Source organism: Bubalus kerabau, chromosome 20 (assembly GCF_029407905.1).
Source record: "Bubalus kerabau isolate K-KA32 ecotype Philippines breed swamp buffalo chromosome 20, PCC_UOA_SB_1v2, whole genome shotgun sequence".
NCBI classification, from domain to species: Eukaryota; Metazoa; Chordata; class Mammalia; order Artiodactyla; family Bovidae; genus Bubalus; species Bubalus kerabau.
The window spans coordinates 55,268,827-55,291,962 of NC_073643.1; the positions used below are offsets into that span (position 1 = coordinate 55,268,827).

General features: G+C 44.8%; 1 protein-coding gene and 1 long non-coding RNA gene across 7 annotated transcripts in view; one reads left to right on the forward strand and one right to left on the reverse strand.

Annotated features, from left to right (window-relative positions):
* SLC6A20 (solute carrier family 6 member 20) overlaps positions 1 to 23,136 on the forward strand; it is a 59,189-nt gene that overhangs the window by 32,936 nt on the left and 3,117 nt on the right. For all 5 annotated transcript variants that reach the window (XM_055557124.1, XM_055557120.1, XM_055557123.1 and 2 more), the window contains 2 exons: positions 20,402 to 20,606; positions 22,478 to 22,637. In XM_055557124.1, the coding sequence (XP_055413099.1) occupies positions 20,402 to 20,606; positions 22,478 to 22,637 (365 nt within the window). The remainder of the gene's footprint in view (positions 1 to 20,401; positions 20,607 to 22,477; positions 22,638 to 23,136) is intronic.
* On the reverse strand, positions 15,403 to 22,057 carry LOC129634811 (uncharacterized). Of its 2 annotated transcripts, none has more exons than XR_008705914.1 (3): positions 21,092 to 22,057; positions 18,434 to 18,568; positions 15,403 to 17,889 (listed from the first exon to the last, which is right to left on the reverse strand). It is a non-coding gene; the product is annotated as an uncharacterized LOC129634811 (long non-coding RNA). The 2 variants fall into 2 exon arrangements; XR_008705915.1 differs by having other exon boundaries at positions 17,984 to 18,568.

The window sequence follows — 23,136 nt, forward strand, 5'->3', positions numbered from 1 at the left end:
TCTCCTTTGCTTTTCGCTTCTCTTCTTTTCACAGCTATTTGTAAGGCCTCCTCAGACAGCCATTTTGCTATTTTGCATGTCTTTTCCATGGAGATGGTCTTGATCCCTGTCTCCTGTACAATGTCATGAACCTCCGTCCATAGTTCATCAGGCACTCTATCAGATCTAGTCCCTTAAATTTATTTCTTACTTCCACTGTATAATCATAAGGGATTTGATTTAGGTCATACCTGAATGGTCTAGTGGTTTTCCCTACTTTCTTCAATTTAAGTCTGAATTTGGCAATAAGGAGTTCATGATCTGAGCCACAGTCAGCTCCTGGTCTTGTTTTTGCTGACTGTATAGAGCTTGTCCATTTTTGGCTGCAAAGAATATAATCAGTCTGATTTCGGTGTTGACCATCTGGTGATGTCCATGTGTAAAGTCTTCTCTTGTGTTGTTGGAATAGTGTTTGCTATGACCAGTGCATTTTCTTGGCAAAACTCTATTGGCCTTTGCCCTGCTTCATTCTGTATTCCAAGGCCAAATTTGCCTGTTACTCCAGGTGTTTCTTGACTTCCTACTTTTGCATTCCAGTCCCGTATAATGAAAAGGACATCTTTTTTGGGTGTTAGTTCTAAAAGGTCTTGTAGGTCTTCATAGAACCGTTCAACTTCAGCTTCTTCAGCATTACTGGTTGGGGCATAGACTTGGATTACTGTGATATTAAATGGTTTACCTTGGAAACGAACAGGGATCATTCTGTCATTTTTGAGATTGCATCCAAGTACTGCATTTCGGACTCTCTTGTTGACCATGATGGCTACTTCATTTATTCTGAGGGATTCCTGCCCACAGTAGTAGATATAATGGTCATCTGAGTTAAATTCACCCATTCCAGTCCATTTTAGTTCGCTGATTCATAGAATGTTGACATTCACTCTTGCCACCTCTTATTTGACTACTTCCAATTTGCCTTGAATCATGGACCTGACATTCCAGGTTCCTATGCAATATTGCTCTTTACAGCATTGGACCTTGCTTCTATCACCAGTCACATCCACAACTGGGTATTGTTTTTGCTTTGGCTCCATCCCTTCATTCTTTATGGAGTTATTTCTCCACTGATCTCCAGTAGCATATTGGGCCCCTACTGACCTGGGGAGTTCCTCTTTCAGTATCCTATCATTTTAGTTTCTTTAGGTAGATATATCTCTAAGTATTTTATTCTTTTTGTTGCAATGGTGAATGGAATTGTTTCCTTAATTTCTCTTTCTGTTTTCTCATTATTAATGTATAGGAATGCAAGGGATTTCTGTGTGTTGATTTTATATCCTGCAACTTTACCATATTCATTGATTAGCTCTAGTAATTTTCTGGTGGAGTGTTTAGGGTTTTCTATGTAGAAGATCATGTCATCTGCAAACAGTGAGAGTTTTACTTCTTCTTTTCCAATCTGGATTCCTTTTATTTCTTTTTCTGCTCTGATTGCTGTGGCCAAAACTTCCAAAACTATGTTGAATACTAGTGGTGAAAGTAGCAGTGGGCACCCTTGTCTTGTTCCTGGCTTTAGGGGAAATGCTTTCAATTTTTCACCATTGAGGATAATGTTTGCTGTGGGTTTGTCACATATAGCTTTTATTATGTTGAGGAGATAGCATATTGAAAAGCAGAGACATTATTTTGCCAACAAAGGTCCGTCTAGTCAAGGTTATGGTTTTTCCAATGGTCATGTATGGATGTGAGAGTTGGACTGTGAAGAAGGCTGAGCACTGAAGAATTGATGCTTTTGAACTGTGGTGTTGGAGAAGACTCTTGAGAGTCCCTTGGACTGTTAGGAGATCCAACCAGTCCATTCTGAAGGAGATCAGCCCTGGGATTTCTTTGGAAGGACTGATGCTAAAGCTGAAACTCCAGTACTTTGGTCACCTCATGCGAAGAGTTGACTCATTGGCAAAGACTCTGATGCTGGGAGGGATTGGGGGCAGGAGGAGAAGGGGACGACAGACGATGAGATGGCTGGATGGCATCACTGACTCGACGGACATGAGTCTGAGTGAACTCCAGGAGTTGGTGATGGACAGGGAGGCTTGGTGTGCTGCGATTCATGGGGTCACAAAGAGTCGGACACGACCGAGTAACTGAACTGAACTGATGTTCCTTCTATTCCTTCTTTCTGGAGAGTTTTTATCATAAATGGATGTTGAATTTTGTCAAAGGCTTTCTCTGCATCTATTGACATAATCATATGGCTTTTATTTTTCAGTTTGTTAATGTGGTGTATTACATTGATTGATTTGTGGATATTGAAGAATCCTTGCATCCCTGGGATAAAGCCCACTTGGTCATGGTGTATGATCTTTTTAATGTATTGTTGGATTCTGATTGCTAGAATTTTGTTAAGGATTTTTGCATCTAAGTTCATCAAGAGTTGACTCAGTGGAAAAGACTCTGATGCTGGGAGGGATTGGGGGCAAGAGGTGAAGGGGACGACAGAGGATGAGATGGCTGGATGGCATCACTGACTCGATGGACATGAGTCTCAGTGAACTCCGGGAGATGGTGATGGACAGGGAGGCCTGGTGTGCTGTGATTCATGGGGTTGCAAAGAGTTGGACACGACTGAGCAACTCATCTGATCTGATCATCAGTGATATTGGCCTGTAGTTTTCTTTTTTGTGGCATCTTTGTCAGGTTTTGGTATTAGGGTGATGGTGGCCTCATAGAATGAGTTTGGAAGTTTACCTTCCTGTGCAGTTTTCTGGAAAAGTTTGAGTAGGATAAGTGTTAGCTCTTCTCTAAATTTTTGGTAGAATTCAGCTGTGAAGCCATCTGGACCTGGGCTTTTGTTTGCTGGAAGATTTCTGATTACAGTTTCAATTTCTGTGCTTGTGATGGGTCTGTTAAGATTTTCTATTTCTTCCTGGTTCAGTTTTGGAAAGTTATACTTTTCTAAGAATTTGTCCATTTCTTACACGTTGTCCATTTTATTGGTATATAATTGCTGAGAGTAGTCTCTTATGATCCTTTGTGTTTCTGTGTTGTCTGTTGTGATCTCTCCATTTTCATTTCTAATTTTATTGATTTGATTTTTCTTTCTTTGTTTCTTGATGAGTCTGGCTAATGGTTTATAAATTTTATTTATCCTTTCAAAGAACCAGCTTTTAGCTTTGTTGATTTTTGCTATGGTCTCTTTTGTTTCTTTTGCATTTATTTCTGCCCTAATTTTTAAGATTTCTTTTCTTCTAGTAACCCTGGGGTTCTTCATTTCTTCCTTTTATAGTTGCTTTTGGTGTAGAGTTAGATTATTTATTTGACTTTTTTCTTGTTTTTGAGGTATGCCTGTATTGCTATGAACTTTCCCCTTATCACTGATTTTACAGTGTCCCACAGGTTTTGTGTTGTTGTGTTTTCATTTTCATTCATTTCTATGCATATTTTTATTTCTTTTTTTATGTCTTCTGTGATTTGTTGGTTATTCAGCAGCGTGTTGTTAAGCCTCCATATATTGGAATTTTTAATAGTTTTTCTCCTGTAACTGACATCTAATCTTACTGCATTGTGGTCAGAAAAGATGCTTGGAATGATTTCAATTTTTTTGAATTTACCAAGGCTAGATTTATGGCCCAGGATGTGATCTATCCTGGAGAAGGTTCCGTGTGCGCTTGAGAAAAGGGTGAAATTCATTGTTTTGGGGTGAAATGTCCTATAGATATCAATTAGGTCTAACTGGTCTATCGTATCATTTAAAGTTTGTGTTTCCTTGTTAATTTTCTGTTTAGTTGATCTATCCATAGGTGTTAGTGGGGTATTAAAGTCTCCCACTATTATTGTGTTATTGTTAATTTCCCCTTTCATACTTGTTAGCATTTGTCTTACATTTTGTGGTGCTCCTATGTTGGGTGCATATATATTTCTAATTGTTATATCTTCTTCTTGGATTGATCCTTTGATCATTATGTAGTGTCCTTCTTTGTCTCTTTTCACACCTTTGTTTTAAAGTCTATTTTATCTGATGTGAGTATTGCTACTCCTGCTTTCTTTTGGTTTCTATTTGTGTGGAATATCTTTTTCCAGCCCTTCACTTTCAGTCTGTATGTGTCCCTTGTTCTGAGGTGGGTCTCTTGTAGACAACATATATAGGGATCTTGTTTTTGTATCCATTCAGCCAGTCTTTGTCTTTTGGTTGGGGCATTCAACCCATTTATGTTTAAGGTAATTATTGATAAGTATGATCCCGTTGCCATTTACTTTGTTGTTTTGGGTTCGAGTTTATACACCCTTTTTGTGTTTCCTGTCTAGAGAACATCCTTTAACATTTGTTGGAGAGCTGGTTTGGTAGTGCTGAATTCTCTCAGCTGTTGCTTGTCTGTAAAGCTTTTGATTTTTCCTTCATATTTGAATGAGATCCTTGCTGGGTACAGTAATCTGGGCTGTAGGTTATTTTCTTTCATCACTTTAAGGGTGTCCTGCCACTCCCTCCTGGCCTGAAGAGTTTCTATTGAAAGATCAGCTGTTATCCTTATGGGAATCCCCTTATGTGTTATTTGTTGTTTTTCCCTTGCTGCTTTTAATATTTGTTCTTTGTGTTTGATCTTTGTTGATTTAATTAATATGTGTGTTGGGGTGTTTCTCCTTGGGTTATCCCGTTTTGGACTCTCTGGGTTTCTTGGACTTGGATGATTATTTCTTTCCCCATTTTAGGGAAGTTTTCAACTATTATCTCCTCAAGTATTTTCTCATGGTCTTTCTTTTTGTCTTCTTCTGGGACGCCTATGATTTGAATGTTGGAGTGTTTAATATTATCCTGGAGGTCTCTGAAATTGTCCTCAATTCTTTTAAGTAGTTTTTCTTTTTTCCTCTCTGATTCATTTATTTCTACCATTCTATCTTCTACTTCACTAATCCTATCTTCTGCCTCAGTTATTCTACTATTTGTTGCCTCCAGAGTGTTTTTGATCTTATTTATTGCATTATTCATTATATATTGACTCTTTTATTTCTTCTAGGTCCTTGTTAAACCTTTCTTGCATCTTCTCAATCCTTGTCTCCAGGTTATTTATCTGTGATTCCATTTTGATTTCAAGACTTTGAATCATTTTCACTATCATTATTCTGAATTCTTTATCAGGTAGGTTCCCTATCTCTTCCTCTTTTGTTTGGTTTGGTGGGCATTTATCCTGTCCCTTTACCTGCTGGGTATTCCTCTGTCTCTTCATCTTGTTTATATTGCTGAGTTTGGGGTGGTCTTTCTGTTGTCTGGCAGTTTATGGAGTTCTCTTTATTGTGGAGGTTCCTCGCTGTGGGTGGGGTTGTACAGGTGGCTTGTCAAGGTTTCTTGGTTAGGGAAGCTTGTGTCAGTGTTCTGGTGGGTGGAGCTGTATTTCTTCCCTCTGGAGTGCAATGAAGTGTCCAGTAATGAGTTATGAGATGTCAATGGTTTTGGAGTAACTTTGGGCAGCCTGTATATTGAAGCTCAGGGCTGTGTTCCTGTGTTGCTAGAGAATTTGCATGATATGTCTTGCTCCAGAACTTGTTGGCTCTTGGGTGGTGCTTGGTTTCAGTGTAGGTATGGAGGCATTTGATGAGCTCCTGTCGATTAATGTTCCATGGAGTCAGGAGTTCTCTGGTGTTTTCAGGATTTGGACTTAAGCCTCCTGCTTCTGGTTTTCAGTCTTATTTTTACAGTAGTCTCAAGACTTCACCTTCTTTTTTTTTTTTTTTTTTAAGACTTCACCTTCTATACAGCACTGTTGATAAAACATCTAGGTTAAAGATGAAAAGTTTCTCCACAGTGAGGGACACCCAGAGAGATTCACAGAGTTACATGGAGAAGAGAAGAGGGAGGAGGGAGTTAGAGGTGACCTGAATGAGATGAGGTGGAATCAAAAGATGAGAGAGCAAGTTAGCCAGTAATCACTTCCTTATGTGCGCTCCAGAGTCTCAACTGCTCAGCGATGTTCATGGAGTTATACAGAGAAGAGAAGAGGGAGGAAGGAGACAGAGGTGACCAGGAAGATAAAAAGGGGGAAATCAAAAGGAGAGAGACAGATCCAGCCAGTAATCAGTTCCCTAAGTGTTCTCCACCATCCAGAACACACTGGTGATTCACAGAGTTGGGTAGGGAAGAGAAGGGGGAGGGAGGAGACAGAGGCGACCTGGTGAAGAAAGAGGAGAGTCCAAAGTGAGAGAGAGCAGTCAAGCCAGTAATCTTGCTCCCAAGTAAAAATGGGTACTGAGGACTGGGTTCTTAAAGGTCCAAAATTGATAACAAATACCAAAAAGCAAAGATTAAAAATCTAGAGTAGAGGTTGGATTTTCAAAAATACAATATTAAAGAAAAGAAGAAAAAAACACAAGACAAAGTCACAAAAATTACAAAATATATATATATATATGAAGTTTGCTTTAAAAAAAATAGGGTCTTTTTTTTTTTGCAAAGTAATAGGTTATAAAAATGAAAATTAAAGGAGTAATAGAGGATTTAAAATTTTTTTAAAAATTAAAAAATAATGATCGTAAAAATAGTAAAAATATATCTAGGACTTTCTGGTGGTGTTTTGGGCAATGTGGGGTCAGTTCATTTTCAGATAGTTCCTTGGTCTGGCTTATATTTCTCAAGATCTATAGGCCCCTTCCTATGTAGTCGGTACTAACTACAGGGTTTTAATCTATTGCGCCTGTCACTTCCAAGGTGGTTCCTTCTGTTTTAACTTCTTCTGTTTGCTGGTCTCTTCAGTGTCTGATTTCTGCCCTGACACAAGGGGGGCAGTGGTGGACACTTTTTTTTTTTTTTTTTTTTTAGGCTCACTTGTTCAGTCATGCTGTGGGGAGAGAGGGACACTGCAAACAAATAACACTGGCGTGTGCTCGCAGTGTCTCAGCCACAGTGGGCCTGCCGCTGCTCACAGCGCATGTGCCCTCCCTGCCCACACAGCTCAGGCTCTAGCTTGCTCCGCTGGGAACTGTCCGAGGCTGGCCCTGGGCTGCATGCACCTCCCAGGTCTAAGCCATTCAGGTTCAGGCCCTCAGGTAGTCCTCAGAGGCGCAGACTTGGTTGGGCCTGCATTTTGTGCCCTTCCCAGGTCCAAGCAGCTCAGATGATGAGGTGTTTGGCTAGCGCAGTCGCTGTGACTTATCACCTCCCCCATCCCTGCTGCTTGGTTTTCTGGGTATACAACCGGCATACCTTCTCAGGCGGATGTTGACTGTCCAGAACCCCAAGAAGTCTTAGTTAGCAAAGAAGCCTGCTTGCAGTTTGGTAGATAATGTCTCTCTAGGGCTGCGATTGCCCCCTTCCGGCTCTGGCTGCCTGTCACCGGAGGGGAATGGTCTGCAGCTGGCTAGTTCTGTTCAGTCCTTTGTTCTGTGCGCAGGCCTGGCACTATCTTAGGTTAGGACTTTTTGCGTGGTAGCTATCCCATAGTCTGGTTTGCTGCCCAAGTTAGTTCGCTCAGATTGCCCTCAGGGCATTCAGGCCTGGTCCTTACTCTAAGCAATGCAGCTCACGCCTCCATGCCTAGCCCCTGCTTGCTAGTGGCGGGTGCAGGCGTCTGCACTGCTTCTCCACTGGGGGAGTTACCATTGGGCCTGTAATCTGTGGGTTTTAATTATTTATTTATTTTTCCTCCCTGTTATGTTGCCCTCTGTGCTTCCAAAGCTCACCACAGACTCAGCAGTGAGAGTGTTTCCTGGTGTTTGGAAACTTCTCTCTTTTTAAGACGCCCTTCCCGGGATGGAGCTCTGTCCCTACCTCTTTTGTCTCTTTTTTTTGTCTTTTATGTTTTTTCCTACCTCCTTTCGAAGACAATGGGCTGCTTTTCTGGGTGCTTGATGTCCTCTGCCGGCATTCAGAAGTTGTTTTGTGGAATTTACTCAGCGTTTAAATGTTCGTTTGATGAATTTGTGTGGGAGAAAGTGGTCTGCCCATCCTATTCCTCCGCCATCTTCGTTTTTTTGTATTTCCATACAAATTGTGAAATTATTTGATCTGGTTCTGTGAAAAATACCGTTGGTAGCTTGATAGGGATTGCATTGAATCTATAGATTGCTTTGGGTAGTATACTCATTTTCACTATATTGATTCTTCCAACCCATGAACATGGTATATTTCTCTATTTGTGTCCTCTTTGATTTCTTTCATCAGTGTTTTATAGTTTTCTATATATAGGTCCTTTGTTTCTTTAGGTAGATATATTCCTAAGTATGTTATTCTTTTAATTGCAGTGCTGAATGGAATTGTTTCCTTAATTTCTCCTTCTGTTTTCTCATTGTTAGTGTATAGGAATGCAAGAGATTTGTGTGTTGATTTTATATCCTGCAACTTTAGTATATTCATTGATTAGCTCTAGTAATTTTCTGGTGGAGTCTTTAGGGTTTTCTATGTAGAGGATCATATCATCTGCAAATAGTTTTACTTCTCTTCCAGTCTGGATTCCTTTTATTTCTTTTTCTGCTCTGATTGCTGTGGCCAAAACTTCCAAAACTATGTTAACTAATAGTGGTCCGAGTGGGCACCCTTGTCTTGTTCCTGGCTTTAGGGGAAATGCTTTCAATTTTTCACCATTGAGGATAATGTTTGCTGTGGGTTTGTTGTATATAGCTTTTATTATGTTGAGGTATGTTCCTTCTATTCCTGATTTCTGGAGAGTTTTTATCATAAATGGATGTTGAATTTTGTCAAAGGCTTTCTCTGCATCTATTGAGATAATCATATGGTTTTTATCTTTCAATTTGTTAATGTGGTGTATTACATTAATTGATTTGTGGATATTGAAGAATCCTTGCATCCCTGGGATAAATCATGATGTATGATCTTTTTAATATGTTGTTGGATTCTGTTTGCTAGAATTTTGTTAAGGATTTTTGCATCTATGTTCATCAGTGATATTGGCCTGTATTTTTTTTTGTGTGTGTGTGTGGCATCTTTGTCTGGTTTTGGTATTAGGGTGATGGTGGCCTCATAGAATGAGTTTGGAAGTTTACCTTCCTGTGCAGTTTTCTGGAAGAATTTGAGTAGGATAGGTGTTAGCTCTTCTCTAAATTTTTGGTAGAATTCAGCTGTGAAACTGTCTGGACTTGGGCTTTTGTTTGCTGGAAGATTTCTGATTACAGTTTCAATTTCTGTGCTTGTGATGGGTCTGTTAAGATTTTCTATTTCTTCCTAGTTCAGTTTTGGAAAGTTGTACTTTTCTAAGGATTTGTCCATTTATTCCAAGTTGTCCATTTTATTGGCATATAGTTGCTGATAGTAGTCTCTTATGATCCTTTGTATTCCGTGTTGTGATTTCTCCATTTTCATTTCTAATTTTATTGATTTATTTTTCTTTCTTTGTTTCTTGATGAGTCTGGCTAATGGTTTGTCAATTTTATTTATCTTCTCAAAGAACCATCTTTTAGCTTTGTTGATTTTTTGCTATGGATGCTTTTGTTTCTTTTACATTTATTTCTGCCCTAACTTTTAAGATTTCTTTCCTTCTACTAACCCTGGGGTTCTTCATTTCTTCCTTTCCTTTGCTTTAGGTGTAGCTGCTGCTGCTTCTAAGTCGCTTCAGTCGTGTCCGACTCTGTGTGACCCCATAAACAGCAGCCCACCAGGCTCCCCCATCCCTGGGATTCTCCAGGCAAGAATACTGGAGTGGGTTGCCATAGGTGTAGAGTTGGGTTATTTATTTGACTTTTTTCTTGTTTTCTGAGGTAAGCCTGTATTGCTATGAACCTTCCCCTTAGCACTGCTTTTACAGTGTTCCATAGGTTTTGGGTTGTTTTCATTTTCATTCGTTTCTATGCATATTTTTATTTCTTTTTTGATTTCTTCTATGATTTGTTGGTTATTCAGCAACGTGTTGTTCAGCCTCCATATGTTGGAATTTTTAATAGTTTTTCTCCTGTAATTGACATCTAATCTTACTGCATTGTGGTCAGAAAAGATGCTTGGAATGATTTCAATTTTTTTGAATTTACCAAGGTAGATTTATGGCCCAGGATGTGATCTATCCTGGAGAAGGTTCCGTGTGCCCTTGAGAAAAGGGTGAAATTCATTGTTTGGGGGTGAAATGTCCTATAGATATCAATTAGGTCTAACTGGTCTATTGTATCATTTAAAGTTTGTGTTTCCTTGTTAATTCCATAGGTGTGAGTGGGGTATTAAAGTCTCCCACTATTATTGTGTTAATTTCCCCTTTCATACTTGTTAGCATTTGTCTTACATATTGTGGTGCTCCTATGTTGGGTGCATATATAATTTGTAATTGATTTATAATATATCTATATATTATATCATTATATATATCATCTATATATATATATATAGATCTATCTATATATATATCATCTATATATATCATATATAATATATCATTATGTAGTGTCCTTCTTTGTCTCTTTTCACACCTTTGTTTTAAAGTCTATTTTATCTGATGTGAGTATTGCTACTCCTGCTTTCTTTTGGTTTCTATTTGTGTGGAATATCTTTTTCCAGCCCTTCACTTTCAGTCTGTATGTGTCCCTTGTTCTGAGGTGGGTCTCTTGTAGACAACATATATAGGGATCTTGTTTTTGTATCCATTCAGCCAGTCTTTGTCTTTTGGTTGGGGCATTCAACCCATTTATGTTTAAGGTAATTATTGATAAGTATGATCCCGTTGCCATTTACTTTGTTGTTTTGGGTTCGAGTTTATACATCCTTTCTGTGTTTCCTGTCTAGAGAAGATCCTTTAGCATTTGTTGGAGAGCTGGTTTGGTAGTGCTGAATTCTCTCAGCTTTTGCTTGTCTGTGAAGCTTTTGATTTTTCCTTCATATTTGAATGAGATCCTTGCTGGGTACAGTAATCTGGGTTGTAGGTTTTTCTCTTTCATCACTTTAAGTATGTCCTGCCATTCCCTCCTGGCCTGAAGAGTTTCTATTGAAAGATCAGCTGTTATCCTATGGGAATCCCCTTGTGTGTTATTTGTTGTTTTTCCCTTGCTGCTTTTAATATTTGTTCTTAGTGTTTGATCTTTGTTGATTTGATTAATATGTGTCTTGGGGTGTTTCACCTTGGGTTTATCCTGTTTGGGTTCTCTGGGTTTCCTGGACTTGGGTGACTATTTCCTTCCCCATTTTAGGGACGTTTTCAACTATTATCTCCTCAAGTATTTTCTCATGGTCTCTCTTCTTGTCATCTTCTTCTGGGCCTCCTATGACTCAAATGTTGGGATGTTTAACATTGTCCCAGAGGTCTCTGAGGTTGTCCTCATTTCTTTTAATTCTTTTTTCTTTTTTCCTCTCTGATTCATTTATTTCTACCATTCTATCTTCTACCTCACTTATTGTATCTTCTGCCTCCGTTATTCTGCCGTTGGTTCCCTCCAGAGTGTTTTTTTTTATCTCATTTATTGCATTATTCATTATATATTGACTCTTTTTTATGTCTTCTAGATCCTTGTTAAACCTTTCTTGCACCTTCTCAATCTTTGTCTCCAGGCTATTTATCTGTAACTCCATTTTGTTTTCAAGACTTTGGATCATTTTCACTATCATTATTCTGAACTCTTTATCAGGTAGGTTCCCTATCTCTTCCTCTTTTGTTTGGTTTGGGGGGCATTTATCCTGTTCCTTTACCTGCTGAGTATTTCTCTGCCTTTTCATCTTGTTTAGATTGCTGAGTTTGGGTGGCCTTTCTGTACTCTGGCAGTTTGCAGTTCCTCTTTATTGTGGAGGTTCCTCGCTGTGGGTGGGGTTGGATGGGTGGCTTGTCAAGGTTTCCTGGTTAGGGAAGCTTGTGTCTGTGTTCTGGTGGGTGGAGCTGGATTTCTTCTCTCTGGAGTGCAATGAAGTGTCCAGCAGAGAGTTTTGAAAGGTCAGTGTGTTTGGTGTGATTTTGGGCAGCCTGTATATTGAAGCTTGGGGTTATGTTCCTGTGTTGCTTGAGAAATTGCATGGTATGTCTTACTCTGGAACTTGTTGGCTCTTGAGTGGTGCTTGGTTTCAGTGTAGGTGTGGAGGCTTTTGGATGAGCTCTTATCAATTAATGTTCCCTGGAGTCAGGAGTTCTTTGGTGTTCTCAGGATTTGGACTTAAGCCTCCTGCCTCTGGATTTCAGTCTTATTCTTACAGTAGCCTCAAGACTTCTCCATCTATACAGCACCAATAATAAAACATCTAGGTTAATGATGAAAAGTTTTTCCACAGTGAGGGACACCCAGAGAGGTTCACAGAGTTATAGGGAGAAGAGAAGAGAGAGGAGGGAGATACAGGTGACCAGTAGGACAACAGGTGGAATCAGAAGGGGAGAGAGCAAGCTAGCCAGTAATCAATTCCCTACGTGTTCTCCACAGCCCAGAACACACAAAGAGCTTCACAGAGTTGGGTAGAGAAGAGAAGGGGGATGGAGGATATAGAGGCGACCTGGTGAAGAAAAAGGAGAGTCAAAAGAGGGAGAGAGCAATCAAGCCAGTAATCACACTCCCAAGTAAAAATGGGTACTGAAGATTGGGTTCTTAAAGGTACAGAATTGATAACAAATACCAAAAAGCAAAGATTAAAAATCTAGAGGTTAGACTCAAAAATACAATATTAAAAAAATAAAGTCACAAAAATTGTAAACTATATATATGAAGTTTGCTTTAAAAATAGGGTTTTTTTTTCCGCAAGGTAATAGTAGATTATAAAAATGAAAATTAAAGGAGTAATAGAGGACTTAAAAATAAAAAGAAATTTTTTTTAATTTAAGAAATGATAATAGTAAAAATATATCTAAGAATTTCTCTGGAGCTGTTGTGGACAGTGTGGGGTCAGTTCAGTTTCAGATGGTTCCTTGATCCGGCTTATACTTATCAAGATCTAAGGGCCCCTTCCAGTGTAGTCAGTGCTAACTACAGGGTTTTAATCTGTTGCACCTGTCACTTCCAAGGCGGTTCCCTCTGTTTATTTTAGCCTCTTCTGTTTGCTGGTCTTTTCAGTGTCTAATTTCCACCCTGACACAGGGGGGCAAAGGTGGTCACTTATTTAGGTTCACTTGTTCGGTCGTGCTGTGGGGAGGGAAGAACACTGCAAACAGCTATCACCAGCGAGTGTGGGGAGTGCTCGCAGTGTTTCAGCCGCACCGGGTTTGCCCCCACTCACAGCGTGTGTGCTTTCATTGTCTACACTGCTCAGGCTCTAGGTTGCTCTGCTGGGAACTGTCTGAGGCGGGCCCTGGGTTGCATGCGCTTTCCAGGTCTCAGCCGCTCAGGTTCAGGTTCTCGGGTACTCCACAAAGGCGCAGACTCAGCTGGGCCTGCGTTTTGTGCCCTTCCCAGGGCCGAGCAGCTCAGGTGACCAGGTGTTGGTGAGCGCAGTCGCCCCCAGCTGGGGGGTGCATCTTGTCGCCTCCCCCGTCCCAACCGCTGTTTTCTGGGTGTACAACGGGCGCGCCTTCTCAGGTGTGCCGTGTGTCTCTTTTGGGGAGCTGATCTCTGGCTGCAACCCTACAGGTGGAGGTCAACCATCTAGAACCCCAAGAACTCTTGGTTAGCAACGGAGCCTGCTTGCAGTTTGGTAGAGGATGCCTCTCTGGGGCCGTAATTGCCCCTTGCCAGCTCTGGCTGCCCCCGCACCCCGCTTGTCTCTGGCGGAGGATGGGCCGGTCTGCAGCCGGCTAGCTCTCCTTTGGTATTCGCTCAGTCTTGTTCTGTGAGCGGGCCTGGCAGTGCCTCAGGTTAGGGCTTTTCACGGTATAGTTCTTTCTTTTCCTTCCTCTCTGGCTATCCCACAGTTTGGGTTGCTCTCTCAGGTTAGTTCCCTCAGATTGCCCTCAGGGCATTCGGGCCCGGTCCTTACCCTGAGCAATGCAGCCCACCCTCCCTGTTCAGCCCCCGCTTGCTGGTAGCGGCTGTGAGTTGCTGTTAGGCACGTAATCTGTGGGATTTAATTATTTACTTATCTTTACTCCTGGTTATGTTGCCCTCTGAGATTCCAAGATTCCCCACAGATCTGCTGGTGAGAGTGTTTGGAAACTTCTCCTCTTTTAAGACTCCCTTCCCAGGACGGATCTCCGTCCTACCTCTTTTGTCTTTTTATCTTTTATATTTTGTCCTACCTCCTTTCGAAGACAATGGGCTGCCTTTCTGGGTGCCTGGTGTCCTCTGCCAGCATTTAGAAGTCATTTTGTGGAATTTGCTCAGCGTTCAAATGTTCTTTCAATGAACTTGTGGGGGAGAAAGCAGTCTCCCCGTCCTATTCCTCTGCCATGTTAGGACCGCCCCCCCACATCCATTTTAAAGTTGCATCTATAAATGGTGGCATATAATACTTGTAATTATCTGGCAAACTTGACTAGTATGATCATCTCTGGTTCCATCCATGTTGCTGTAAATAGAGATTTCATTCTTTGCTCTAATAGTCCATCATATGGATGGTGCATGTCTTCATGTGTATTCTGTCAGTGGACAGATGGGGAGTTCACATGCTTGTTGTAGGTAGATGGGAAAAAGGCCACTGGACTCCATGTGTGATTGTTGTCAATGGTTTTCTCTTTGGACAGACAAGCAGGAGGGGCACTGCTGGATCTTCGGGGAGCTGCACCTTTCCTTTCCTAAGGACCTTCTCTACTTCTCTCCATACTGGCTGTGAGAAATTTACCTCTCCACGTATACATTGCACAGGGTCCCTTCTCTCCAGGCCCCCTCCATCATATATTCTGTGTAGTCTCTTTAATGACTGGTGCCAGGAAATACCTCCTTGTAGATTTTATTTGCATTTCTCTAAGCACTAGAGTGGAGAAGGCAATGGCACCCCACTGCAGTACTCTTGCCTGGAAAATCCCATGGATGGAGGAGCCTGGTGGGCTGTAGTCCATGGGGTCGCTAAGAGTCGGACACGACTGAGCGACTTCACTTTCACTTTCATGCATTGGAGAAGGAAATGGCAACCCACTCCAGTGTTCTTGCCTGGAGAATCCCAGGGACGGGGGAGCCTCATGGGCTGCCGTCTGTGGGGTCGCACGGAGTCTGACTTAGCAGCAGCAGCAAGCACTAGAGATGCCCTCCCCCTTCCAACCCCAGGGGTTTTAAAAAGAAAAACACAGGTTGAGTAAACTTTCCCCTTTTGAATTTGGTTTGTCACAGGATGGCCCATTTTTTAATGTGTCTTCGATTCCCTCATGCAGACAATTTCTTGAGAGCTATGGTGTTTCACAGCCCGAGGCCTTTTTGCATGTTAAGTACCCAGAAGCACAGGGTTTAAGGCTGTTGCTCCTAGAAATGGCCACAAGGCGGCAGCACTTCTGCGTCAGCTCTCTGGTAACCTAGGTAACCAGAGTCTGGAGAACGCCCTGTTTCTTGTTTGTCAATCAGGTGGAAAGTGCCCTAACAGACGCCCAAGGGCTTGTGTCTCATTTCTCCTGGCTCCATGAACTGCTGCTGCTAAGTCGATTCAGTCGTGTCCGACTCTGTGCGACTCCATAGACGGCAGCCCACAAGGCTCCGCCATCCCTGGGATTCTCCAGGCAAGAACACTGGAGTGGGTTGCCATTTCCTTCTCCAATGCATGAAAATAAAAAGTGAAAGCTAAGTCACTCAGTCGTGTCCGACCCTCAGCGACCCCATGGACTGCAGCCTTCCAGGCTCCTCCGTCCATGGGATTTTCCAGGCAAGAGTACTGGAGTTGGGTGCCATTGCCTTCTCCCCATGAACTTCTAGAGAGATCCTAACACCTGTGCCGGTGGTACGCAACTGAGGGACTGTAAGGAAGGAGGCTAGAGGTACCTATTCACCAGAAGCCATGAAGACTGGGGGGCTTGCTGTCCTTGCCCAGGGAGTCCACCACCCTTTAGCTGTATGAGACTTGGTTTACCTGCAGAATGGCTCGACTGTATTTAGAGATCACGGTCCCATCCAGAGGAGACCAGGTACTACAGGTCCAAGGTGGCTTGTATGCTGGCTGTCCCATTCTTCCCTGGTCACTGGGGCTCATGACTGTCAAAATAGGGACCCAAGCCACCTCTGCACTCCAGGAGATAAGCCCAACCAGAATCAATTAGGCCTGAGTAAAACAGGTCTTTTTATATTGAATTTTTATTTTCTCCTGGAATATGGTCAATTTACAGTCTTTGAATTCAATAGGTACTGGATTCAAGTTCACATAAACAAGGACCGATTTTTCTTTTTATTCTTTTGTGACAGTGTCTGTAGTGAGTAGAGTTGTCTGTGCTATGCAGTAGGGCCTCATTACCTGTCTATTTTACCTTTGTATGTAAGCATGTACCAGTTCAGGCTGACCTCATGATTTTTCTCTCCAACCTCGCCATCATGCTCCACCGGAAACTCTGAATGTTTTGTCTGAGGGTGGGTGTTTACATTTCCCTGTCAATTCAGCTCGGTTCATTTCTAGTTTCCACCTAGAAGTGGTATGTCTGACTTACCTGAGTTAGAGAGGTCTTCTCCAGGTCCAGGCATGCTATTGTCAATGGTGTGTTGCAATTTGGTTTCCTGAGTAAGTCTGTTGTATACAAGGGGTCGTCTTTGTCTGTTCTACTATAGCTGGACAATAGTTTGCATGCCGTGCCCATTGTAGGTAGATGGGAGAAGGCCAAGGGAAGGAGTGTGTGATTTTCACTGCTGATCTTCTCTTTGAACATAAAAGAAGTAAGTGCATGGCCAGATGTGCGGAGCTGTAGCTCTCCTTTCTTAACTAGCTTCTCTACTTCTCTCTATACTGGCTCTGAGCAATTTACCTCTCCATGAATACCTTGCTCAGGGTACCTTTTCTCCAGGCCTTCTCCATCATGTATTGTGTGTAGGATTTTTGATGATTTGTGTCAGAGATACCTTGTTGTAGATTTCATTTGCATTTCTCTAAGCACTAGAGATACCCACCCCCCCTCCCCCGCCCCACCCAGGGGTTTAAAAAGAAAAACACAGGTTGCATGAACTTTCTCCTTTTGAAATTGGCATGTGGCAAGCAGACTCTTGATGAAAATTTTTCTTCCATTACTTCCTACAGAACTTCATGAAAGCTATGACCTTTCACATCCTTCAAACCTTTTGCTTATTAAGTACCCAGAAACATAGGTTTTACCTTAGGGTCACAAAGAGTCAGACACGACTGAGTGACTTCACTTTAAACATAGGTTTTAAGGTTGTTGATCCTAGAAACAGCCACTGTCAAACTTGGGATCCAAGCTACCTCAGGGCTCCAAGATATGACCCCAGCCCAGACCAGTTAGGCCTGAATGGAAAAGAGGGGGCATTTCTAAAGTGAATTCAAGTTTTGAGTTGAATGGGAACTGGACTCCGATTCAAATGTACATGGAATGACTGTTGTTTGGATTCTTTGGGACATAGTTATTTGTAGAGTGAAGAGAGTTGTCTGTGTTCCACACTGTAGGGTCTCCTAAATCATCTATCCTAAATATGTAGACAAATACAGGCATGTGTAGCTGTGAACTCCGAGCTTGCAATTTCCCTCTCCACCCTCCCCATCGTGCCCCTTTACATTTTTTTGGTGTGTGGGTTCAGTGCTTTTGGGTGTCCGCCTATATGTGGCATCGTCTGTGCCTGGCTTTTTTCTGACTTGAGTTACTGTATCTTGTCCGGGTCCATCCACACTGTCGTCAGGCCTGTGCTGTCGTTCGGTTTTCTGAGTAGCAGTCCGTTGTTTATCTGAGCCGATCTTCTTTATCCTTTCTTCTGTCGCTGGGCATTCGGGTAGTTTCCATGCCTTGCCTGTTGCAGGTAGATGGGCAAAGGCCAGTGGAGTGGGACTGCCGGGGCTTTAGGGAGCTGCACCTTTCCTTCCCTAAGGACCTCATCACTTCTCTGCATACGGTGAGCCACAGCCTTCCACAAACACCTTCCTCAGTCACTTTTCTCCACACCCTCCCCATTAGATGTTCTGTGTCGTCTCTTTGATGACAAGTGCCAGGAGATACTGGGCATCTTTACAGGGACCTAAAAAAAAAAACACACACGCAAGTTCCCGCTACTTCGCCCTTTGACGCTGGCTTGTCACCAGTTTGCCCCAGTTGACGTTTTATGGGCTCACCTCCTGCAGTAGATTTCTTGGGAGCTCTGGCCACGCACAGCCCCTGGAGCCTTGTGCACATAAAGTAACCAGAAGCATAGCGCTGGAGGCTGCCGTTCATACAGGCGGCCTCAAGGCGGCAGCACTTTTTCATCCGCACTCTGCTCTCCCGGGTAACAGAGTCTGGGAGAAAGCCTTGTTCCTGGGATGTCAATCAGGTCAAGAGTGCCTGAATAGGCACCCAAGGTGGGTCTAATTTTCGCCCCTTGGAAGTTCAAGACCAATTCCAAGGCCTGCACCAGTGGCATGCAGTTCAGGAACTCTAAGAAGGAGGGCAAAGCACCTCTGCTCCAGGAGCCATGAAGACTGGGTGACTCTTCACTCTGCCCTGGGATACACCATCCTTTGGCCATAGGTGGTTTGCTGTACCTGCAGGAAGGCTCATCTGATTGGGTCGCATCCAGGGCTTACCAGGCACTTAAGGTCTGCTGTGGCCTCCATGGAAGGCTGTCACTTTCTCCCCACGCAGGGGAATCATGACTTTTTCTTGAGGCGTCACGGCCACTTCAGGTTCCAGAATATGATCCCATCTCGAACTGTGTATTCCTGAATGGAAAAGAGTATTTCTAAAGTAATTCACTTTTTATCATCTCCTAGAGTACAATTAACAGTGCCATGTTGAGATCATTAGTAACTGGACTCAGTATCACCTATATAAGGACCATATTATCTTTGGATTTTGGGAGACAGTCATTTGTGAGTACAGTTATCCCTGCACTACAGTAGGCCCTCATTTACTGTCTATTTAAGATACAGATACATACATAACATATACATACACACACACCCCTCACTGAGTACCAGTGAACCCCACCTCCTAATTTCCCTCTCCCCCCTCCACATTAGCCGTGTTAGAAACACTCCGTTTCTCTCCTGAAATTGGCTGTTTCCATTTCCTCGGTGTGTTAGTTCCAAAGGCCAGTGGAGCACGTACTTGTGTATTTTCGAACAACGGTCACCTCTCCCCACATGCAAGCAGGAGTGGGATTGCCGGGGCTTTAGGGAGCTGCACCTTTCCTTCCCTAAGGACCTCATCACTTCTCTGCATACAGTGAGCCACTCAGCCTTCCTCAGAGTCACTTTTCTCCACACCCTCCCCATCAGATGTTCTGTGTTGTCTCTTTGATGACAGGTGCCAGGAGATACTTCGTTGTAGATTTCACCTGCCTCTCTCTAAGCACTGGAGATACTGGGCATCTTTTCAGGGATTTTAAAAAGGAAAACACAAGTTCACTCTTCTTCACGCTTTGGCGCAGGCTTGTCGCCAGTTGGCCCTCACGTCCTGCAGTAATTTCTTGGGAGCCTGGTCACTCACAGCCCCTCAAGCCTTGTGCACATTAGGTACCCACAAGGATAGCGTTTCAGGCTGCTGTTCGTGGAAACAGCCACAAGGAAGCAGCACTGCTTCACCACCACCCCCGCCCCCCCCCCCCCGACTCTGCTCACCAGGGCAACCCGAGTCTGGAGAAAGCCTTGTTCCTGGGATGTCAATTAGGTCGCGAGTACCGGACTAGACATCCAAGTCGGGCCTCATTTTCCTCTCCCCATGAAGCTCTAGACCGATTCCAAGCCCTGCACCAGTGTTAGGTAGTCGCGAATTCTAAGAAGGAGGGCAAAGCTACCTCTGCTCCAGGAGCCATGAAGACTGGCTGACTTTCTAACTCACTCTGCCCCAGGACACACCATCCTTTAGCTGTAGGAGGTTTGGTGTACCTGCAGGAAGGCTCGTTTGGAAAAAGGCTCGTTTGGAAATAGAGATTGGGTTCCCATCTAGGGGATACTAGGAACTACAGGTCCACAGTGGCCTCCTTGGAAGGCTGTCACTTCCTGCCTTCCTCACGGGGACTCACGACTTTCCATCGAGGAATCCCAGGCTTAATCAGTTCAGCCTGATTTCAAACCGGATGCGTTTTTAATCTCGTGCAGTATGGTAGTTTACTGTGTCGTGTCTGAGTTCAGCAGGAACTGGATTCATCTTCACATACGCCTGCAGTGATTCTTCTTCACCTGCTGCTGTATGCTTTTGTGTCTTAGCTGTGCCTTCACCATCTCAACTCCCAGGTCACCCCCTCAGTCCTGATTAGTGAAGCAACAATTATTCCAAGCTGTTAATACCTCATTAGTAGAGAATGATGTAAGTTCTGGCAGAAAAAGCACACTCAGTGTCTGAAGCAGTTAAGAGTCAGGTATGAGGTCTCAACAGGTGACAGTTCTCTCGAGCCCGGGTCAACCTCAGGTGCTGCTGGGTAGATGGAAGATGCAACCTCAGAATGTGGCTTCTCCTCGCCCATTTAAAGGTGCCCCAAGTACCTTAGCAGCACGGGTGTTGAGGGAGTCCTAACTTCCCTGGGTGTGTAACTGTGTTCTTGCCTCGCATAGGCCGTTCAGGGCACTGGCCTGGCTTTCATCGTCTACACGGAGGCCATTAAGAACATGGAGGTATCCCAGCTGTGGTCGGTGCTCTACTTCTTCATGCTGCTACTGCTGGGCATTGGGAGCATGCTGGGCAACACGGCCGCCATCCTCACCCCTCTGACGGACAGCAAGGTCATCTCCAGCTACCTGCCCAAGGAGGCCATCTCCGGTGAGTGGGCCAGGCACCAAGGCGGTGGGGCTCGGGGGGGCCGAACGGAGGCGCCGTCCTCAGGACGCACCTGCCCCGAGTCACTGCCGCATCCAGGAGTCCTGCCACAGCTGTCAGGCGCTCTGGGAATGTAACTCACCCCACGTCTGGCCCTCCACATCATGGGTAAGTCAGGTGGTCACCCCAACCTTCAGCAAAGGCCAGACTCCCCAACACGGCCCTCCAAGCTCTCCAGGCATTCAGAGAACATGCTTTTGTCTGTGCTGACCCAAGAACAACAATGACAATTTGTACATTTCTTAAACACACTCTCAGTGACCCACCACCGAGTCAAGGTACAGAGCCTTTCTCTCACCCTAGAGCCCCTTCCCGCTGCTGTCCAGGCAGCACGCCCCGCCCCCAGCAGCCGCCTCTGCTCCGAATGCTGCCTTCTGAGGTTGCTCCTGCTCTCACACTGCACGTCAGTTAAGTCACACTGTACTTACCCTTTCTGTCTGTTGTTGTCATTCAAACTCAGTCAGTGAAATCCACTCTGGTTCAGTTTAGTTCAGTTCAGTTGACTCTGCGACCCCATGAACTGCAGCACTCCAGGCTTCCCTGTCCATCACCAACTCCGGGAGCCTACTTAAACTCATCTCCATTGAGTCGGTGATGCAATCCAACCATCTCATCCTCTGTCGTCCCCTTCTCCTCCCACCTTCAATCTTTCCCAGCATCAGGGTCTTTTCCAATGAGTCAGTTCCTCGCATCAGGCGGCCAAAGTATTGGAGTTTCAGCTTCAGTCCTTCCAATGAATATTCAGGACTGATTTCCTTTAGGATGGACTGGTTGGATCTCCTTGCAGTCCAAGGGACTCTCAAGAGTCTTCTCCAATACCACAGTTCAGAAGCATCAATTTTTCGGCGCTCAGCTTTCTTTATAGTCCACCTCTCACATCCATACACTCTGGCAAGTAGTAATCATCTCTCTCTTTTCTGTGAAAAAATCCATCAACAGCCCACATGCTACAACATATCTGCCCATTCTGCTCTTGGTGGACAAGCATGCCTCTCCACTTCACCCCACCACCCATCCGCTTCTCTCCAGCCCACAGTGTCTGGAGGACCCTGGCCCCCCAAGCCCTGCCTCTGATGACACCATTCCAACACACCCACAATGCCCCTCCAGCCCCAACCCAACTCTGCTCCTGTCAGCGCCCGCTGGCATCTCCTCTCAGAAGCCAGCACTGTGTGGCTGCAGCTCCCTGACGGCTCACAGCCTGTTCTCCCCTCGGGACACCGGTGGGGCTCTCATGGCGGGTGGCAGTGGACGGCGAGGGGGCAGCGTTAGGGTCTCATACCTTTTGGGGGGGGGGGGTGTCTGTGTTCCATCACTGCTTCTTTTCATGCTGTGTGATGTTGGGAAAGTTACCTGACATCTCTGAGCTTTGGCTCCCCCGACCCTATAAAAGGGGGCTCAACTCCTGCTACCTGACTCACAGCCTTCAGGAGCCGACAAGGGACAAATGCCTAAGGCGCCGTGGGATCTCGGTCAGCATTTGTTTCTCCTCTTCCCCTCTCCCCGGTCAGATGTCAGTCCTCCACTGGGAGTCCTGCAGCTCAACTCTCCTCCCTGCTAATTCACCTCCCCCGAGCTCGGAGGTTGAGTTGTTGGGATGAACAACATAAGCAGGCCCACAGCCCGGGTGGGACCACTTAGACAGCAGTGCCCCGTTTTACCTTCTACACTGGGTCAGGTGTCCTCTGCCAGACCCCTCCGTGAATGAGCGTCAGGAAGTCCTGCTGACACGCCTCCCACCGCCTCGGCCCCACGGGAAGCTGGGGGAACAGGCGCGGTCGCAGGCGGGTGAGCAGGGCGTCTTGTGGTCCCAGGTCTGGTGTGCCTCGCCAACTGTGCCATCGGCATGCTGTTCACCATGGAGGCCGGCAGCTACTGGTTTGACATCTTCAACGACTACGCTGCCACGCTGTCCCTGCTGCTCATCGTCCTGGTGGAGACGGTCGCCGTGTGCTACCTGTACGGGCTGAGCAGGTAGGGCTGCACGGGAAATGACCCACGAAGGCCCCAACTCCCAGCACTTTCTCCACGTGTAGTTTCCAGAATCCCGGAGAAGCCTGTCCAGTCTACTGTAAGACAGACACTGTCAGGCTACGTCTAAATTCAGGCAAGGGTCAAGCTATGAGAAAAAGAGGGCCCGCAGACACGATGGACACCACAGTGGTGGGCTGCAGGGCAGGAGGGACGGGGCAGGGCTGCCCTCGGGGCCCCCCGGGGCTGAGGACGGCTTCATGGGCGTCTCACCAGGCCCTCTGTGCCTGCTGGCGCTGGGCGCTGCCCTCCTGTCTGCAGCAGCAGCCTCTACCTGGAGGCTGGCACCAGAGGCATGTCCTCTGATGCCCACTCACCTGTGGGCGGTCGCTTTGCCCCCTTGGTGGCAGCCTGTGCCCCTCTCCCCATGGTCGTGTTCAAGCACCAGTAGTGCCCAGCACAAAAGCTTCCTAAGCGCAGAGGGCTCCATGGCCTGGCCCGC